The sequence below is a fragment of the Heliconius melpomene genome, chromosome 17 (genome assembly GCF_056956725.1).
Source record: "Heliconius melpomene rosina isolate 202511_hmr_F chromosome 17, ASM5695672v1, whole genome shotgun sequence".
NCBI classification, from domain to species: Eukaryota; Metazoa; Arthropoda; class Insecta; order Lepidoptera; family Nymphalidae; genus Heliconius; species Heliconius melpomene.
The window spans coordinates 13,371,597-13,393,827 of NC_140405.1; the positions used below are offsets into that span (position 1 = coordinate 13,371,597).

The 22,231-nt window shown below is 33.7% G+C and overlaps 2 protein-coding genes across 2 annotated transcripts; one reads left to right on the plus strand and one right to left on the minus strand.

Moving 5' to 3' along the window:
- Positions 1–513: 513 nt before the first annotated feature.
- On the plus strand, positions 514–18,927 carry LOC146530426 (transferrin-like). The gene is made up of 11 exons (XM_085201250.1): positions 514–827; positions 11,960–12,068; positions 12,222–12,349; positions 12,628–12,779; positions 13,281–13,425; positions 13,875–14,029; positions 14,451–14,584; positions 15,312–15,518; positions 16,187–16,384; positions 17,473–17,888; positions 18,373–18,927. Exons 1-11 carry the CDS (start codon positions 743–745, stop codon positions 18,822–18,824), a joined length of 2,181 nt encoding a protein of 726 aa, XP_085057376.1. The 5' UTR covers positions 514–742; the 3' UTR covers positions 18,825–18,927.
- On the minus strand, positions 18,917–21,826 carry LOC146530427 (BRCA1-associated RING domain protein 1-like). Its single transcript, XM_085201251.1, has 2 exons — positions 20,052–21,826; positions 18,917–19,486 (listed from the first exon to the last, which is right to left on the minus strand). Exons 1-2 carry the CDS (start codon positions 21,677–21,679, stop codon positions 19,465–19,467), a joined length of 1,650 nt encoding a protein of 549 aa, XP_085057377.1. The 5' UTR covers positions 21,680–21,826; the 3' UTR covers positions 18,917–19,464.
- Between the last annotated feature and the right edge of the window lie 405 nt (positions 21,827–22,231).

The window sequence follows — 22,231 nt, forward strand, 5'->3', positions numbered from 1 at the left end:
CAAATAATTAATTGTCCAAATAATCGAGTCTGCCAACAATAGATTTTATTATTCTAATTGATGTTTTCCTATATTTTTTTCTACTTAAAATATTTACTCCGTTATGTCGTAGTTTCCTCTTCAATATTAAGAAATTAGAATAATAATAACGATTATATCTTAAAATGCAATAATTAAAAAAATATATTTTTTAATTTTTATAATTTCGTAATAGTTATTTAACATTACTATTTTTATCCGTCTATTATGTAGATAAATTTTTACAAATTTCTAATATCAAAAAAATCGTACAATTTTTTTTTATTATTGAAAATTACAGTAACTCAAATCCCAGTACTTAAAATATTCATAATTATTGTACAAAAATATATACTTACCAACTTGTTCTTCCATTAAAAGTACCTCATGCGACGATGGTAAAAACAGTGTAATAATTTGTGGTTTTTTTTTACCTCTACATCTCAGAAATCTCCAAGAGATCTTTTTATGTATCACACTATATTAAAATTTACATTTGCCTTGACGTCTCAGTCCGAAGTTGGTTTCTACCGCGTTATGTCGTAACTAAAGTACTTATATGAAATGGACAAACGAGGATAAACTAAATTAATTAACTTCAAGAAAAAATAAATTTAATTTAAAATATTAAATTTATAAAACAAAGGCTGTATGTGTAGGATTTAAGCGTAGTTGACAATTGCTAAGAATTTTGGCGGGAAATTGTTTTAACATCGTGATAAAAATGAAGTCGTGTTTATTATTTATAATTTGTTTATGTGTTCAATTTGTGCATTTACAAAAGACAGGATCTGGATCTGGCGGCAATTGTAAGTAGAAAAAAAAATTGTATTGTAAATGATGCTGTACTGACTGTTAAGTTAAACGCGACGGTCATTTCTTCGCTCTGGTAAAAAGACAATCGTTTAATGTCTTGGAAATTAGGCAATACGTTGGGAATGGAATATCTAAACGCTAAAATAAAAAACAATAAGTTTTTTTTGTGGTTCCTAAAGGAAATGATTAATTGTATTTATCGCGAATAATTTTTCACGCTGGCTTAGATATATTTTTACGCTACATTAGTGCGTCGTTGTAATCTATCTACGTCTACCAAATTATACACGACAAGTCTAATTAAGTTATATAATTTAATATAACATGTAAGAATGCATTAAATATGCGTAAGTAAACTCATTACTCAGTGCTTTGATAATCCCTATATATAATAAAGAAGTAAAAATAACGCGTCTGTACATTGAATATATTTATAAAATAATTAAAGGCCTTGCGTGTTGAGTGGCGAAACTCAACGCCGCGCGCCGCCTCGTTACCAGAGTGAGGAAAAGAACATATTAAATAATTCATTTAAATCTGAGTGGGGATCGAATCTATAACCTTTACGCCACCTTTATTTAATTAGCTGTTTATTCGCTATCTTAGAATGTAGCTGACTATGTACCTGCGAAATAATTGTGAGATTGATTTTATATATTTTTATATTTAATTAGGTAGCTTCATTTCCGCGTATGGTAAGGTAAAGGACGGTTACAACATTCAGTATCTATTAAAGATGTCGTAGCGCAGAGTCTAACTGTAAGCGCGAAAATTATGGGTTCATTTATGGGTTATTTTCACTCGGGGTAATATATTATTTACATTTCCTCACTCTGGTAACAAGACGAGGAGCGGCAATGAGTTCCGTCACCCAAAACGTAATGCCTGAAGATAGGAGTATCTTAACATTAGGTTCCCTATGCCTACCCTGACATTTGCGGGGTACAGCGTTAAGCTAAAAAGAAAAAAAATAACCCACGCAAGTATTTTCCTTACTTTTTAAATATACTTCTGCTATACGTTAAAATTTAAAACCCTGCAAGGAAGTTGAACTAATAATCTACGAAACATTCCCTAAATACATATAAATAATACAATTGGTATAGAATAAAAATTATAACAATAGAATAGTTGGAAATGTATACACCTACATAATTAGCTTCTACAATAGACGCAATATTGAATGACAAAAAATCAAGGAAATCGTGTCGTTTTAAAATGAATCACTTAATGTCTGAGTGAAGTCTATATTTTCATCCGACTGCAGCGAAGTCTAAAAGTTGGGTTATGTCTTTAGTATGTATATGTGTATCTGCTCATTTGTTCCCTTGTAACTATTAAACCAGTGAACCGATTTTGATAGATAGTCTTGTTGGTGCGAATGTTAATGAGTAGGTATGTATATGTAGTAAAGTAAATTTAGTTTATCCAATGAGGTTTTTTGTTTTGTTTATAATAAGCTATATTACATGAGTAATTATAATATATAGAATAAGCACTTACCTGACTGTAAAGCGATGGGTTCTGGGTTCGATTCCCACTCGACAAATATTTTGTCTGTACATTTAGTATTTTTGACTGAATTGGATAGAGGGACACTAAAAAAGAATAATAGCCCACCTACCATGTATACGTGGTACAGATTAACTCTGTAAAAATATATACTTTTATGACTATACTAGCAAATATTAATGTTATATATTATGTGGATTGTATGGATTTCCCTTTCATTTAGCATTCTCGCAACTCGTTTCGGAACTTGTACAGCCAGTAGGTAAGTAGGCTGTAGCCGGTAGGTAAATGGGGTTCCCCGACAACTTCTCAAAGAAAGGTAAGATACATTACGCCATCAATTAGAATTATTACGTAAGCCTTGCTTGGTTTCACATGTGTAGTTTTAGCTTAATTTACTTATATTAAGAAAAAAAATTGTGATATTACACTCTTTTATTCTCTATTTTTTTTTAAGTAACTCGTTTGTCCAAATTTACCTGTAGGTATATTCCGAGATATTTTTTAATTAAAAATTAACTTTTACATACGTCTGCGGTTTTGTACAGATATATGATCCTTTTTAAGTAACCAGGGTATCTCTGTCACTGTCTATATGGACATAACGAAACTATTAACGTGATTCAAACTAGTAATTTCGGAAATCTTCTCCAGAAGAATCGAAAAAGGATTTGTTGAGGAATTTCTTAAGTCTTAGACATAACTAATAGCAGGTAAAGTTAAAATAAATGCGTACCTCGTTGCGTAGAGGCACAGCGTCGGACTTTAAGTGTGACGGTTGTGACCTGTGAGTTCGATTTTCATTCCAGGGAATAAATTATTTTCATTTCCTAGCACTGCTTGTTAGCAGAACAAATCACGCAATAAAACCGGAAATTTGGGCGGAACATGGAGAACGGAGTGTCTTGCCAAATTTTCTCCTCTTAAACGAAAACCTATTTAAACATCACACTATTAACAACTGCACTAAAACAAAAAATCATCTACATGACTTTTGATTTTAATAACAATATCCAGTTCGAGTGTAAATAATATTTCAATGTAAAAAACAGACAGGTTGGCCTTGAAAATGACCGTACGTAAGATCTTCGACGTCGACTGATGTACCAAATTGTACGAGGAAAATGTGAGACAGCACTTCGTTCTGTACCCTTTGAAATCGCGGACGATCAGATTTTATTATTTTTATTGCTTTGGTTTTTCTTATATCAGATTCGGTTTAGTTAACAGAAGCAGGTGAACGAAATGGAATATATGAATTATATTCAAGTAGGGGCGTTGAGTTTCTTCACTCAACATGCAATTTCTTGAACTCTCCCGGAGAACGGTATCCAGACCTGACTTTGCACCATCTCCAACAAAAAAAGAAAGCCGTTCTTTTTTATTAGCCGAATATGCTACCTTTGCTAACTAAACTTTTAATATTGTATTTCTTATGTGTTTTTATGTGCAATAAAGGATATATATAATATTTTATAGGTTATGGCTATAGACGGACCCATTCTGCGTAATATGGGGTTGTACAGGGTGAGTCATATTGAACTTTCCGGTTTTGGAAGGACGTTGCACGAAGAAGGGAAGGAGTAGAAGGGTGGGAATGGTGTCATTAGACGCGCCATGACATGCAGTTTTAGTGTGAGCAATGGCTTGGTCGGGACAACATCGTGCGTTCGTAGTTGAAGAGTTTATTAAAAATGGCGGCTCCGTGATCACAACACAGCGTGCGTTCCGTTTACATTTTGCTATTGGTCGACGTGATCCCATTCCCACTGGACCAACAATCAGAAATTGGGTATCAAATTTTAGAGCAACATCATCAGCATTAAAAACAAGACCACAAGGCCGAATTAGGACGTCAACGTCAGCGGAAAACGTGGATAGAGTGCGGGCTTCAATTCAACAATCCCCTCGGCGTTCTGTTCGGAAACATGCCGCTTCACTAGGATTATCTTTCAGTAGTGTCCGCAGAATACTGCATAGAGACCTTAAATTTCACCCATAGAAGATTCAGGTAGTGCAAGAATTAACAGTTAGAGACTTAGACACACGAACAAATTTATGCCGCGACATTCAGCAGATCCCCCGCACTGCTGTTTTGATCTTCAGTGATGAGGCACATTTTCACCTCGCCGGAACTGTCAACAAACAGAATTTTCGATACTGGGCTGAGAATAACCCACGAAACCTACACGAACGACCACTTCACAGCCCTCGAGTGACAGTGTGGTGCGCTATTGCAGAGTTTGGTGTGTGGGGTCCCTATTTTTTTGAAGAAGATGGTCAAGTCGTCACAGTTACCTCTGCTCGGTATTGCGACATGCTTGAAACTTTTCTGAAACCGAAATTGGAGGAATTAACGCAGAATCATGACAACGATAACATCTGGTTCCAACAAGATGGTGCTACAGCCCATACATCCAGGCGTTCAATGGAAATCCTGCGACAAATGTTTCCCGGTCATCTCATTTCTTTGCGAGGTGACGTTGGGTGGCCGCCGAGATCACCTGATTTAACCCCCTGCGATTTCTTTCTCTGGGGTTACCTGAAGGAAAAGGTGTACACGCATCGTCCCCGAACCATCGATGAACTGAAGGCTGCAATCACGGAAGAAATCAATGCTATTCCGCTGAATATGACTCGACGAGTAATGGACAACTTCCGGGAAAGGCTTCAGCAGTGTGTGGTCAATGGAGGTAGACATTTACAGGATATCATTTTTAAAACCAACTAAATTAAAACTGCATGTTATGTGCTTTCAAACAATAAAATATTTTTTACTGCATGTCGCTTTGTTTTTAATACACACCTTATTGAAATCGGAAAGTTCAATATGACTCACCCTGTATAACAGAGCGTCTTAACCTGCTTACAAAAAATATTGCATTTTGCAGATATTTTAATGAAGCTATTCTAAAATCTTAAGATTGAGCTAAGAAACACTAAACCAAACTTTGTCTTGATGACGAATGTATTGTAATCATCGCTTGCGGCTAAGCAGATAATAGTAGCACGATGACAGTTGCATGCGGTATTCATTTCTGTAGCTCACTCTTAATTGGTGGATAATTTCTACTCTGACTACCCTCAACGAGTGTAGGTGTACTTACTACCAGGTACCAGGATAGTATGCCCATCGTAGCCACATCAAAGTAAAAACGAAATTATATTTATACATATAAGAAATATAATATTGTAAAAGTCTATTTTAATTTAATACATACCAACTGCTCGGATAAGTCGCAGTAGTAGTATAGGAAGTTACATTATGGGTGGCAAAAGCTGTGACCATATACAGACTTAGACAGGACTGCTATATTATAATTTATAATTTCCTCGTATTTCATCAATGAAAAGGTACCTCTTTTTTTAAATAATTATCAAATTATGCTTATTACAGAATATGTGTAGTTTTACATTTTTTCCCTCAAAGCAGGATTCACAAAGGAAATGTAGTGTTAAGACACTCCAACCCATACATTCATAAGCAAATAAATAAGGAACATAGAAATCAAAGTAATAAATCAGTAACATGATGGTAAGGTAAGGCAAATACAGGCAACTTATGGGCATGTAGTTTATCGCTGATAATTTCCTCTTGTCCATTAACAGGTATCGTTTAGGGTTCCCTACGAAATCCTTGTCACTCACAGTATGTAGGTATGTCGAAGAAGAGGCACTTTTTCAGGGCAAAATTACGTCTGTTCTTTCGTTTGTTTGTTTTCTTAAACGCTGAGATCTCTGGATCTACTGGTCCGATCTACTATATGACTATATATACATAAACAACGGTGTATGTCTTAGTTATATAATTACTTCGATAACTACTAAGTAATTCGATACTACAAGATCTGTTTGCCGTAATTTGGTATATAGGGAAGTATGTAGTGGTAACAGAGGATTTCCCAGCATTCCGGAAAAGGGAAAAAACGGGATAAAAAAACAAATTCTGAGAATGAATTATTTATTTTTCATTTCTTGGCCCTAGTAACAAGACAAAGCGCACCCAACACGCAATGTCTTAGAAATTCAGCGGGAAGTAGGGAATTTAGTGTTTTAACTCTAGGTTTTAAGTCTCAAAAAATCTTTATCTTACTGTTACTATTGGACTTTAATAGTCTACGAAAACTATGTAGCGGTTCATAACTTATATAATATACTTATATGATTACGGTAAAACCTAAAAAAATACCCACAAGAAAATGTAAAGACAGAAAATTATTATCTATGGACATACTTGCGGAAGTATGTTGAATTATGAATAAAAGGAAAATACGTAACCCTACTGTTAAATGCTACCTAATAATTTCAAGGAAAATCTTGCTTTTTTTGTTTATTTATATTCTAAATCGGGGAATTTTTGTGGGGAAGGCAGGTGGATTTTATCGTATTTACTTTAAAATTATACAAGCCTAGTGAAAAATACAGCAATTGTATATTGTATACCGAAAAAAATAATAACGCGTTAAGTTACGACTAAACTGCGGCGTTAAATTCCAACGCCCATTACTCAATGTCACTAGCATATGTTCCTTGGTCCCTAGTACCTTTTTGAAGAACGGTGTGGCTTAATACAAATTTCTCTCTCTCTATAAGACCATTAGGGACATCGAGTTCTGTTCATGTGTGAATTTGATTTCGTCAGCGACGAGACCTTGAACTTTTTATATTGATTGAAGACAACAAATAAAGTAAAACGAAGGAAAAACCGGACAAAATCGAAATGTTAACTTGTAGATACTTAATTATTTATTTTTATTTTATAATTTAATACAGTTGTTTTGTATAATGAGTTATTGCTTTTTCATTACAACTGTCGACCGAAACATAAATTTAAGGCTGAGTTGTTTCAAATTATTTTTTTATAAAACAACTAGTGGACCCGAACACGGTTACGCCCGCTTGAACTATACGAATATTTATTAAATATATTTATGAAATTATTTTCAGTTTTCAATAGAGAGATGCGTTAAGCAAGCTCATTTTGGGTGACGTTTTCTAACAACAAACTTTGCAAATCGTTGCTTAGCAACGACGGTCGTTATAAACATGGCGGAATAAATTGCATGTCAAATTAATAAGTATTTTAATGTATTGATATATATCGAAAATATTATAAATATGAGAAAAAAAAGTATCCTATGTTCATCCCGAGACACTCAAGTATCTCTATATGTGTATTTTATCACAATAGAATTAGCGGGTTGACCCTGATTGCGTAAAAGACAGTCAGACAGACAGACAGACAGACAGAGTTACTTTCGAATTTATAATATAGGTATGGATGTTTTATTGTGTTTTCTCCACTTTTTGTCTCTCAACTCAACTAGATATGAGTAAGTGATATAACAAAAAATAAATAAATAATACAATTTATCGGAGCTATCGACCAACTAGATCAGAGCGTCAGAGGCCAAAGCGTTTGATGCAGAGAGGCAGAGAGCATTTGACGACTTTTTTAATTTCATTTACATATTAAAATAAACAAATTTTATTGAGGGGCGTTCATTTTTAAAGTGGATGGTTTCTAATCAAAAATTCTCTAATGAAGATGTGTTCTTTATGCTATATTATACTATAATTATAATATGTAGACTTATAGAAAGATATAAACCTTTATCCCTCTTATGAACTTTAAAAAAAATATATTATTTGTTATTTTTGAGTCGTTGTGATTATCTATTTATGCATGTTTGTAAGTTCAGTTTTAGAGATTAAAAACTCGAAAACCCTATCTCTAAGTATGCGGAAAATTTGCGAAAAAGCTGAAAATGGAAAGGAAATAACATTAGGTTTCCTACGCAAGGTGATGTGTAAATAAAATGATATGTCTTCTTCCGATTGAAAGAGCAATTAATCAATACAAGTTTGAATAGATCGTTATGTACGTACCTACATAATTACTGCAATTATTACTATTAGCATATAAAAATATTATTTTTCCTTGAAAACACGACATTTTAAAGTGACCTTATGATGATATGATGACCTCTAAATAGAGTGAAGGTCGCAGGTTCCTTTTTAGATGTATGTGTAATCAAACAATCGATTGAATAGATTCTTTTATTATTTTAGTGCATTTTTTATTATTTGACATAAAAGTGACTTAGTATTCACTTTCAAAAACGAGATTTAATTCTGCACTTGACGGAGTTCAACGCTGCACCAGACAAAGAGTACCTACCTCCTAGTGTTAAGCCGCTCCGTTGCCCAATTCTCAACAAATTGCGTGTTAAGTGGCGCAACCCGGCGCTGCATTTTATCCACTAGAGCGAGGCAATGAAAATAATCAAACAATAATTTTCCCGCGTTCCTACTTGGCGTTAAGCAATGATGTGACATTTTAATTGATGTTTGATCGGCGTAAACAGTAATTTTGTTGGAATACATCGATTATTATAGTCTACTTATTTTATAAATACTGGTACATTGTATTTAGTACTGGTGCATTTATACATTGTAATATAAATAAATTAAATATTTATTTAAATTTATACTTTAATTTCTTCCCTCTTGTGTCGAGGCAAAAGCGCGGCGTTGGGTTCCACCACTTAACTCGTAATGCTCTCAGAATTCGGCGGAAAATGGGGAACGGAGTGTATTAACACTAGGTTCCCTCTGCCTACCCTGCTGTGTGCAGGATACAGCGTGAAGCTGATTTATTTATTTTATTTATTTATCCTTAGAAGACAATCGTGGTGCGTTGGAAGCGTCTGTCTGTAAGCGATGGTTGTGGGAAAGATACCCACTCTGAGGAATGATTATGTTTTAATTATTTTAATATCTTCGCTCTGCTAGACAAAGCGCAGCACTGAGTTCTGAATGAACTACGATACGCACTGCCTTGAAGATAAGGCGGTGCGTGAGGAACGGAGTGCCTTAACATAACGTTTTCTCTGCATGTAATAACATTTAGTCCAAATCATCTCTAAATCATAAATCAGGAAAGGAGAAGCGTCGAAAGGCGTATTTTTTTCTACTTTAAAAATGCGGAAAACAAAAGATGAAGAATCTCACAAACCATTATAAATTTAAAAGGATTACTGTAGAGAACTCAAATGTACTTAATGATTATAATAAAAAAATCTTATTAACGAAAAAAGGTTACATATAAAGATGAAAAACGAATCTACGACCGTCTACCTTGCACTAGGTACTTACACCAAAACTAATAAAACAAAATTTATAACTCATAAAACTACCGTCGTAATTAATTAATCCAGCTATAATAACTTTAGAGACTTAATAGTATGACTTCTTAATTAAATATACAATGTCTAATTTGTCTGAATTTACACGCGACGGATGTGAGTTGGAGAGAAAATTAATTATTTTCATTTCTTCGCTCTGGTTACAAGATAAAAAGCGGTGTTGAGTTCCACCACTCAACATAACTCTGTCTCTATAATTAGGCGGAAAGTGGGGAACGGAGTGTATGAACACTATGTTTAATCTGTCAACTCTGCAAGCGGGATACAGCGTCAATCATGGGACCAGTCTTAAAATTAAGCTTCCAGGTTTCCTCTAACCTACCCTGCTCTATGCGGAATACAGCGTGAAGCTGAAAAAAAGGCCATCATGGCTCAGTGGGTCAGGGTCGGGTACAATTGTTGTGGGTTTGATCCACGCTTTAACATTTTTGTTTTTTTTTTACGTTCAAGGAACTCAACGTAACTTTTTCAGTTCCTTTGAAAATGAACATGTGCCAGTTTATTTTATGTGAATTATATCCAGATAGTAGCATAAGCTGTAATTTGTATGCAAATAAAATTATATGTCACAACATAGTCTATGCATTACCTTTGTATATTATTGCTAAATGATGCGGCGGCCTTGGTGTATGTATGTATGTATATATTACATAATTATTTAAATATACAAAATGTGGAAATTCATAGAAACTATAATAAAAAGTCCATTAAAAAAATAACTTCATATTTTTTCCTCTAAAACAAGATGCGAGAGGAAACTTAATGTTAGAACACTGCGCCCAATGTAGGACACGTTGCGCGTTCAGTGATTAAAATTAAATTAAAATATACACTTATTTGTTTCTTATGAAAATAGACAAAAGAGGCAAAGCGCGGCGTTAAGTCCCGCCACTTTATACGCAATGCCTCCAGAGTTCGGCGGAAAGTGGAGAACGGAAATATCTTAACGGAAATGGGGTGTCTCGACATTAGGTTCTAAGGTTCCCTCTGCATACTGTGCTATGTGCAGGCTTCAATTTGAAGTAAAAAAAAAAACAAGTACATATAAAAAGTTACAGTAAAGTTCTACTTAGGTATTTAATGAATAAAAAAAGTTTTTTTCGATAGATTTTAATAATTTATGAGGTACTGTAATATGCGTTATAAAAATTTATATCATCCCTCGAAAATAAGCATAGGCTAGAGGGATGACACTTATAACACTGAATTAGTAGAGATAATTTGAAATAAGTAATTAGAATAATATAAAATGTCATAAATAACAGTAAAAAATTCCTTCATCATCATCTTCTATATCAGTTTATCTAAAACCTAATGGCAAAATTGAAGGTAAAACCCAACATCGCACTTTGCGAACTGAAATAGTTTTCATTATTGAAGGTGTATGAACCCTCAACTATCATTGGCCTCGATTGCGCAGGCTGATGACGTCAGCACATGTATTAAAGTTTGTTTTACAACAGGTATAAAAAATACACCTTAATTTTATAAAAATGATTCACCACATTTAATATTGAAGCCTGTCATGGAGCAGGGGAGTGTTAAAAACGCGATAGGTTATGGGTTCGATTTCCACTTGAGGTAATGAAATATTTAAAATTTCATTTTCCTGCTCTGGTAACGAGGCAAATGCGTCCAAAATTCGGCGGAAAGTGGAGTACGGAAGTGTCTTAATGGAATCGGAAATTCCTAACAATAGATTTTGCAGGTTCCCTTTATAGTTTGTCTATTCGTCTAATGCGGGATACAGCGTGAAGCTAAAAAAATGATATAAAAAAATATTTATCGTATCGTTTGATAACCGTTTTCCAATTTCTATATTTTAATAGCTTTACGCTGTATCGCTGTATCTACCATAGTAGGGAAATAATTTTAATAATTGTAATTTTAATTTTCTCGAGTAGGGATTGAATTCACAGCCTTAGTAATCTAAGGACAACATAACAGTATATAAAATAAATGGACTATAATAATCAATGTATTTAAATAAAATTACTTCTCAAGCTGGTTAAGTAACAATTAATATGCCACATAATTATTTGAGGCAATCGATGCATATCGGCTTATTAGTCATTAATTATAATATACTTGATTGAGCGGTGGTTGTACATTCCAATCTGAGTTGGGGATTTTTTTAAAAAGTGATAAGTACATTTAAATACGGTTCGGTTAAGTTAGATTTTTCTGTGTAGAGAGATCGTAGACTTGGATGCACGTTAATTTCAGCTCGACATCTCTATGTGATCTCGAAATAAATGATATTAAAAGACGGAGACGGACGACTAAACGATCATCTAAGGGTTCCGTTTTTCCTTCCTATCTGTTTTCGGTACTACGCCTATAAAAACACATTTGCATTTATACATATAAAATTAATGATATTAATTTACACATTTATTTTTCAGTACGACTATGTTTGGTCGCAGAACGAGGCCCATTGAGGAGAGGCGAGACCTTCTGCCCCATTTTGGACGAGGAAGATTCAGGCGTCGAATGTGTTTTGGGAGTCGATCAGTAAGCAAATGTTCTGCCTATCCTGGAATATCTATGCTTCTACATTAATATTATAAAGCTGAAGTGTTTGTTTGATTAAGTAACTTTGGGAAAATGGAAGCAAGTCTAGATAAAACTTAAGCTTGTAAACAAAATAATATTAACTCTTTCTAGGATGGACTGTTTAAGACGTATAAGCAAAAGTACAGTGGACTTCGGCGTGTTCAGTCCAGAAGATTTGATAGCCGCGCAGTGGGCGAACATCGATGTGCTCGTTACAAACGAAATTAGACTAAGAAAGAGTAAGTAATAAGTATTTTGAACTTTTATAAAATATTGGTGTTCCGCTAGCGGTCTTTAGACATTTAGATTATTTGGTTAATTCTCTGTTTCGGCGTAATTTTAAAAAATAAATAGACTATAAAACTTGTGGAACCAGTAGAGGAAACTACTGGACCTAATTTTATAAAATTTGGGCGGAAGGATCATACAATTTTATTCCAACAATAATTTTAAATCTGTCCATCGTCGGAATTTACAACTTCAGCAACTTGAACATGATTTTTTTTTTCATTTCTAGGACCATATGAACGTAGCATAGTATCTGTAGTTAATCGTCGTATATTACCCAATTACGATTCCTCATTAGAGAGTATTCTTCGAAACACAACGCTGTGCCATCCGGGAGTCGATCCTTATACTATTAGACCACTTTCGGACACTTTGTCTCATGTAAGTAGTTTTATAATGAAAATTGTAATGAAAAATTTAGTGTTTAGTTATAATTTTTTAAAGAGAAATATTTAAACTATTTTCTTTTCAAGTATGTGTCATATCATAAGTTTCCTCTGCTCTAGTATGCGGAAAAAAAGTAAAGTGGGTACATTTTACCTTTATAATTTGCATGTCTACCACGCTAAATACAAGTTCAATTATTTGAGATTGTACAGCGTGAAGATTGCATTCCCGTACATGACAGTGTAGAAGGAGGGAACCTGGGAACTTAGTGTTAACACACCCCTTTCTGTGTCCCGTGCTCCCCATTCAGACACTTCCGTTCTCTACAACCGAATTCTTGAAACATTGCGTGTACAAGCTTCATATATATATAATATAAAAAAATATATATTGTTTGTTTTTTCTTAAAAAATCTACACACACCCTCCTCAATTATTTCTTTTATTAACTAACTCATAATTAAATTAATGAATTACGATTTAAATTCACTTTCAGTACTTAGAATCGCTAGTATTGCCAAGAACGTGTGATCCAAAACTTACCTTAGAAGAGAATCGTCTAAAATCCTTGTCATCTTTCTTTTACCAAGCCTGCAAAGCCGGACCTTGGGTGCCTTTCCGACATGGAGATGCTATTTTAAGTAAGTCACTTATTATTTACTAGCAACACAAACGCGGCTTCGTCTGCTTAAACATATTTTAATATTATAGCCAAATTATACAAAATGTTCACATAAATAAAGTATATTACTGTAGTTTCATCTGAGTATTCACTCAGTAGTTTTGTGTAAAAGTGTAACAAACATCCGTTCTTACAAAACTATTAAATACATTACATTTATAGTATTAGTAGAATAGTATAACAAAAGCTAAACAGTTTGTTTGGTTGAAGTTTGAACCCTCTAATCTCGAGAACTTCTGTTTTGACTTGAAAATTTATTTTTGCATTGGATAGTCCTCTTATCGGGCAAGACTATTAGATATCAGGCTGCGGTCAGTGCTACCTCCCGCACTTATTATGTGTCATGTGTCATACACATTTTTTTCTACGATAAAATGCAGTACTATTTTTTTATTTCATTTTTAACAGAAAATAAATATAAATCACTTTGCGCCGCGTGCGCGAATCCAAATTGTCAAATGGAGGACAAATACTGGGGACCCATCGGGAACCTGCAGTGCATGAGCGACGGAGTGGGTGACGTCATGTGGGGGGACTTGGACGATGTCAAATCTTATTTTGGTGTAAGCAAACTTCTATATTAACTAGAAAACAAATTGACATGTATGCTGCAATGGCAGTATGCATGTATGCTGCACGCTATGGCGTGTAGGTATATTGTGACTGCAAACGCGACAGATTGTGGAAAAAAAAAATATTTTCTCAGACAGGAGAAACTTAGAACACGCTAAGACACATTAAATACATCCCACAAAAGAATTTAGTGCTAAGTGGCGGAGCTCAACGCCGCGCGTTGCCTCGTTAAGAGAATGAGGAAATTAAAATAATAATATTTCCTTTTCTCGAGTGGGAATCGAACCCACAACCTGCCCATTTAGACTCGCATGTTGGTAGGTACTCCTGAACCACGCCTGGCTTCGTATAATATTGAGATAATTTCGTTATCCATTTTATTAAAATAAAAAAGAAGCTTAAATTCCACAGGTATCTAAAACAGAAATATCTTTAAACAACAACAACTTCGCGTACCTGTGCAGAGATGGCAGCACTCAGTCCCTGAACACCACGGAGCCCTGCGTGTGGCTCCACAGACCGTGGCCAGTGGTCATCGCCAAGCGGTAAGTTCAGTGTTTAGACACTTTGTGTCACTTGCAAGCTTTTTGGACTTTTGTATTGAGTTAGAGGATAAACATGTATGGAATTAATGTCTACTGAATGTAATGCAGGATAGCTGCCCGCTAATATAATAAATTAAAATTACCATTGACTTTTGAGCAACTGTTGAGTTTCTTGCCGGCTCTTCTCAGCAGAACTACCTTCCGAACCGGTGGTAGCTTTTTGTTTATATGTTCATTCGACGATTTAAATTTGAAATTCAAATTGAATTTGAATTTTGAGTGACGGAATTTATTGCTGGATTAAGTAATAAAAGGAGATTAAATATTATTTTTACTTAATTTAATTAATTCGTTTGGAAATATATGAAAATAAATAGTCGTGGCGCAGGGACTTAAGTGTGTGACTGTAAGTACGACTGGTTCTTGAGGAAATTAAATCTTTTTTAAAATTTATAACCTCATTGGAGGAATCCTCAAGGAATTTTGGTGTAGATCCGAAAGCGCGACATCAAGTTCTGCCACTCAACACGCTATGTAATGCCTCCTGAATTCGAAGGAAAATGGGAAACGGAATGTCTTAACACTAGGCACCCTCTGCCTACCCTACTATGAGCATGATACAGCGTCAAACTAAAAAAAAGAGACATCAATTCCACGAATATCTCTTTTACCTACAGTCTTTCATACCCTCACTTTGTAAATTTCCCTCATTTTTTATTATTTACAGGAAGGCTGCGGCCGCTGTAAATAAACTGATCAGTTCATTTACCGAAACAGATTTCTTCGACAACCATTGGAAGGGCGCTCTCGCTTATCTTTTGGAAATGAGGCAATTGTCCACATCCATGCACCCCGCTAAGAATCCCTTGGACTATTTGGCTTCAGCCGAGGGGTTCAGAGAGGCCTATAGCCAAAGCGGATGTGACCCGCCGAGGTGAGCAACTTAGTGACGTAGCGACGTTTGTGACCATAGTCACTTGTTGTTTCTAACATCAATTTTATCTAATTATTATTATTTTATTCACTCATTCAATCATTGAATTAATACAACGCACATGTTTTTATTATTTATGGAATTAAGTTCCGCTGAAGGGTTAGAGGAGCATAGCCAGAGTGGTTGTGATTCGCTGAGGTGAGGAAATATACTTAGTGACTTTAGAACTCAAAATGCATTTATTCTGTCTGCTATTTATTCGTTCCTTTACTAATTTATTCATTTATTAACATAACACATTAACATTAGCTAATGAATTGTCAATGTATTCATTCAATCAATTTTAAATACAATTATTTTATTTAAATTTTTGATTGGACAGTTCGTATAGTATAGTTACAATTGAATTTGTGTGTATTAAACATATTTAAAAAATAATATCAATTTTGCTCATAAAGTAAATAGTCACATACCAAAATATAATTTATAGATTTTGACATATAACTTTAAAAAAAAATTCAAAAAATCCTTTTTTGAATATTGAAAAATGTATTCTTTTTAGGCACGATAGTCTAAGAACATAAAAATAATTTTAAAATTTCTTCTTTGATTTTTTTTATCTAGACTGTTATACAGGATGTATACTAATAATAAGTCATTTATTTTAGGCACATAACATTCTGCACTAAATCTCTATTAGAGAAAAACAAATGTGACTGGCTCAGCGAGGCCGGCGCTGTCTACGGCGTCAACCCACCGCTGCAGTGTGTCGTGCGGAGAGACGTGGCGGAGTGTCTGAGCGCCGTAGAGAGCGGAGAGATCGACGTCACTGGAGGTGCCCCTGACTTCTTGATGAAGGCTACGCGGTGAGTTTTATAGGGAATATACATATTTAATGTTTAGATATAACTTTTACAGTGCTTTTGTTTGAGCGGATAATCAAAAAGAATAATAAGTGGAGACATCTTATTAGAAAAAATATCTGAATAATAGAAATGAACCAACAAAAGAAGTAAAAGTAATTAAAGGATATTCTTAATATTAGAAAAAGTACCTAAAGTTTTCCCTGCGTGCGTACCTACATAAACTACATAGGTATCGACTCTATGAAATAACTAAACATTTTTCTATATTAAATAGGACAATTTTTGCGATATATCAAATAAAATCCCAAATAATTAAAATTAATTAATTATTATTTCTTAAGTGTATAACATCGATATAGATAACCGACCTGAGTTAACCAAATATTATTTCCTAAATATACTTAAGTAAATAACATTAAATAAAAAGTAGCGGGCAATGTCGCGCAGGACCAAACTTTACATCACACCAAGAAAAGAATGTATGTGTAATGTAATGTTATATGGCCTATAGCACTTCTGAAGAATGCAGCTTTCATACAAAACTAAAACATAGTAAATCGGACCAGTAGATCCAGAGATCTTAGCTTTCAAACAAACAAACTCTTCCGCTTTATTATATTAAGTATAGAATAAGTATAGATAAGTATAGATAAGTATAGATTGCTGTAATATATAATTTGGACATGGCAAAACTTTTGAAAGTCAATTGGAATTTTGTGTGGTTTTTGTAAATAGAAGAAAACAAAAAAGCGCCCATTAGTATCTATCTACAACTATAAACGTTGTCTGACTGTACATAAGATTGTTATGGGTTCGATTTTGACTTAAGGAAACAAATTATTTTGATTTTCCCGCTCAGGTAGATAATGTACGGCCTTGGGTTCCGCCATCCAATACGCAGTGTTTTTGAGCGGAAAGTGGGGAATGGAGTGTACAACACTAGGTTCCTTCTGCCTGTGGTAGGTGTTCGTGACATACGTGACAAAGTGAGCTGCTTAAAAATGGCATATTATACATAAAAATGCTGATTTTAAATCGTATTAATATTTATCAATCTATATCTATTTTAATTTTTTACCCATTTTTAGAGACTATAATCTTCAACCACTAATATATGAAGTAACACCGCTATCCCAGACACAAATGAACACAGTACTGGCGTACGTCAAAAAGGACTCCATGTTGGATAAAATAGCGGATTTGCGCGGGAAAAGAGCATATTTTCCTAATTACGACGGCATCGCATGGCATTCAGTACTAAATTATATCAAAAGAAATGAACAGTTAAACTGTTTTGAATCAATGCATGGATACTTTGGTGAAATTTGCGCGCCTGGTGTGGAAAAAATGAATATTACTGCTAATTTGGTTCAGGAATATTCTAGAAATTGTATTTTAAACGATGGAAAAGTTTTGAATGGGGAAATTGCGGCGTTAAGAGCTTTGGTTGAAGGCAGGGTAGATGTCGCTTTTGTCAGTATGAAGACAGTTTCGAAGTATGAAAGTGAGTATTTGTAATTATTTTATTTTTTATAGGATATGCGGATAGCAGGATACGCACCGACTAATTTTCGAGGTTTAGTTGAGTGACAGAATTCAATGTTGTATTTTATCTACTAAAGCGGCGACATGAAAATAATTTAAATATACTCATTTCCCGGGTGGAGAACGAACTCATATCCACCGTGCTTATAAATGCTAAACTGAGCTTTCTTTAAATGTATGTTATTTAAGATCACATCATTACATAAAAAAAACAAAATAATGCAATAACAAATATTACTTATTTGCATAAAAATTTACGTTTTCTAAATTATTTATTTTAGAAAACGTATAAATAATCAGAACGGAAACCTTATTGAGGAACGGAGTTTCTTGACCCTAAGTTTCCAGATTCCCTCTGCCTATCCTGCTATGTACGGGATATAGCGTGAAGCTAAAAAAAATAATAACACTAAAGTTATTATTAATATTAATTTTATTTTCAGATAAATTAATAGACGAGTTATGGGCAATCGATGGCACTGTGGCCCTAAAACCAATATGTCCGAAAGACAATCCCGTCCACTGTGCCTTTTCGTGGTCACATTTAGGGCACATGTATACTTCCAAAACAATAAAACAGATGAGACGAGACGAAATAACAACAGTTTTCACACAACTCGACAAATTATTTGGCCGCCATTACGCTAACGGAATGTTTAAAATGTATGGGCTTTATAACCATGAGTTGGATATCCTTTTTAATAATAATACGGTAACGTTGTCGACTGAAGATATATTAAACTCCGATTTATATAATATTCCCTTTAATTTTGAACGCAGCTTAAATTTGACACATGACAGCTGTCAAGTGACAGATACGATGACAGCGTCCGGTTCCAGAATGGCCTCAACTGGTTTGTTTTTATCTGTGGTAGTGTATACTCTGTATAGATAGTAAATATTTGATTAGGTGTAGTTAATGTTAAGAAATCATAGACTATTTAGGGTTAAATTATTTTTTAAGGAATTTGTAAATAAATATTCAAATAAATAAGATATACATATGGTTTTTTTTTCACCTTTTTCATAACTAGCGACCCATTATTAATTCTTTTATTATGCTACATTCACCAACGTATTGATTATATAATTAACACATTGAATCCTGAAAAACTTTATTTTAATCTCTTATTATATACATATTTTTTTAGAAACATTAAGGATGTGTGCACAAAATTCAATATGTCACTCGATGCTTTTTCTTATATATTAAAAAAAAAAACAAGTTACATAAATCTAATAGAAAAAAAATATAAAACCATACATCACTTAGTTACCTACAATATTTCAATTCCAATAATAATAGTTTTATGTAATATTTGTAACTTACATACAACTACAAAATGTAGAAATTAAAAATACTTTTTAATTTAATTATTATTTTATCTTATTAAATCCAGCAATATCTAACTGCAGTGGTAGTGCGGGTTCGATTCTGACGTCCCCATATTGTCTTAAATAGAAGCTACTTCAAAAATCATTATTATTATTTAATTTTCACCAGGAATCTTGATCTATCTTGTATGCCATTTGTGTCATGGTTTTCGTATCGCAGACCTATAATGAATAAAGTCATATTGTAACAATAATTATTGCTTTTATCTAAATACATAAATAAAAATATATTACTTAAAAAATATAACCCATTACATGTCCATGACACAACCATACCCAATTTTTATTCATAACTTCACAAAGCAGCATAGACAGACAAAACCTAGTGTTAAGACACTCAGTTCTCCATTTTCCGCTGAATTCTGGCGGCATAGGGCCTTTTTTAGATGAAAATAGCATTTGAAATGGTAAAGCCGTTTCTAATAATAGCTTACACAAATGAACAGACTGACATGTTTTTAAAAAAAAAACCATTGTCTTGGGTACTATTATATTGATTAATATGCATCTAATAAGTTTTTCTCATTTATCTTCTATGTACAAGCAGCTCTCAGATTCGGAGGATTATTCAATATTTTCAATTCCTCCTTATCATGACTAAGAAATTGAAATATTGCATACTTCCCCCCTGAGGGAATCGAATCCACAACCATTTTACAATCACACACTTGTGCCCCTGCACTAGCACTACCACACATATAAGCAATAAAAAGTAAATTTTCAATACCAAGGCTCGCAAAGTTCATATTTCTCCAAGCATTCTATCAGCCAGCCTACTGGCAAAGCTTTGATATGCGACATATTATACATTGGTTCATACATATCCTTAAATATGATATAATGAGAACAATTCACAAGCTTTCCATCTCTATTTGCATGATATGGTAATAGCTTTTCCTCTTCTGGTATTAACTCGGGATTAGGTACTCTACGTAACACAACTCCACCTGCATCCAAGATCAACTTGGTCAATATAGCCTTAGTTACTATTACACCTTTAGATATTTCATATTCTGTGTTGAAATTGTGTAAATAGAAATGACAACCATTGAAAATGCCAGGTAGTTGTTTGTATTTGTTGTATCGGGAGTTTTTGGGGCCATTGTAAGATATGTTGCCAACTCCTCTTATTTCATATTTATGAAATGGCTCCAGTTTTTTCTCATATGATTTTGTTACCCATAGACTGGACAATATCAATATACCATTGACTATTCCTTGCAAAATATCTAATGATGAAGTACATATTAATTCATCATCAGAGTCTACTATTAAGTGTGTTACATTTTTTGTAAATTTAGCCCTAATTTGTATATTTGGACTATATTTTGACAATAATTTCAATTTATTGTGTACACTTTTGTCTTGAGACACACAATAGATTTCTATATCTTCAGAATCTAAATCCATATTAAGTTCAGGTATAAAAGTTACATTGACACACTGGCTTATATTATCTGCAGCTTCTTCCAGAATTTTTCTCATATCTGTGGAAGCTAACTGCATTGGTGTTTCTCCTTTACAGTTTATAGCTTTACTATCAGCTCCATTTTTAACTAATACCTTGGCTATTTCTTTATGATTATATCTCACAGCTTCATGTAAAGGTGTTTCATTGTCTGGTCCAGGCACATTGAGTAGAGTATTATGTTGTAATAAGATCTTTACTAACTCTAGACTGCCTTTATGAACGGCTTCGTGTAGGGGAGTCCAGCCTGCATTGTCTTTAGTGTTAGTGATAGCACCTTGCTTCAGTAAATCAACTACAGTGTCTACCTTCCCCAAACGACAAGCAAGATGAAGAGATGTCTCTCCTTTCTTATTTCTTTTGTCTAAGCTTTTATTAACTTTAGAACTAGCAGTAGATGATATAGTCGAGTTGAAATCCCTCTTACTTGAAACTTTTTCTAATGTAGTTAAAGATTTTACACTGTTTTTAGATTTCTTATCTGCCTTTATACTATTTTGAGATGTTTTATTCACGTTTTCGGTAGTTTCATGAAGTTGATCTTGTTTTTTCTCAGGTTTTCTATTAGTATTATTTGAAGCTTCCTCTTTAGAACTGCGTAAGAGATTTTCGTTTCTAAAACCCTCAAACATGGTATTTAGTTGCTTAGTTGCATTCATAGACTCTTCGAAGCCTTTGTCTTTGTATGTATTACAACCGGAGAGAGGTATATCACATGTGGGACACTTTTTTAGAGTTGCAAAATGTTCTGAGCAAATGATATGAAAACATGTACTTAAAGTAATAGGATCTTTACATAGTTCAGAACAAACTTTGCATATGTAGTCTTGAGTAAGAGTATCTAATGCTTTGAGGAATTTATTCAGCTTTTGCTTTTCTAGAGACATTGTTCATGTAAACTGTAAAAATTATATTTTCAAAATAACTTTACCGTTTACGGCGCGAAATCGAAAAGCTACTTTTGAGTTCGACTTTGAAGTTATTGGCTATTATATATTTGACGTTTTGTTTTTTAAAGCACATAATCTGTGGTGGATTTCCTTGATGCAGTTCAGTTTCTATTCTATTCTTATTTCACTACTTTAATATTTTATAATTAGTTCAGGTTTGTTATAACTTAATGCTGCCAATTTAGAAGTTTTGTGGACTGAATTGTTATTTATTATTTTTATTTGTATCAATTTCAGTAAAATTATAAGAAAATAGAAATAATCAAGTAAAAGCCATTAAACAGTTACACAAAGAAACAATAAGATCTGCATATAATTTAATATTTTCATTTCCTCGTTCTAGTAACGAGGCAAAGCCGTGCTTTACCGTTGCGGAACGGAAGTATTTTAATGGGAACGTTGTGTCCCAAGTCTTAACACATGATTCCCAAGTTTCATATACCTACATTGCTATGTGCGGGATACAGCGTGAAGATAAAAAAAATTCAG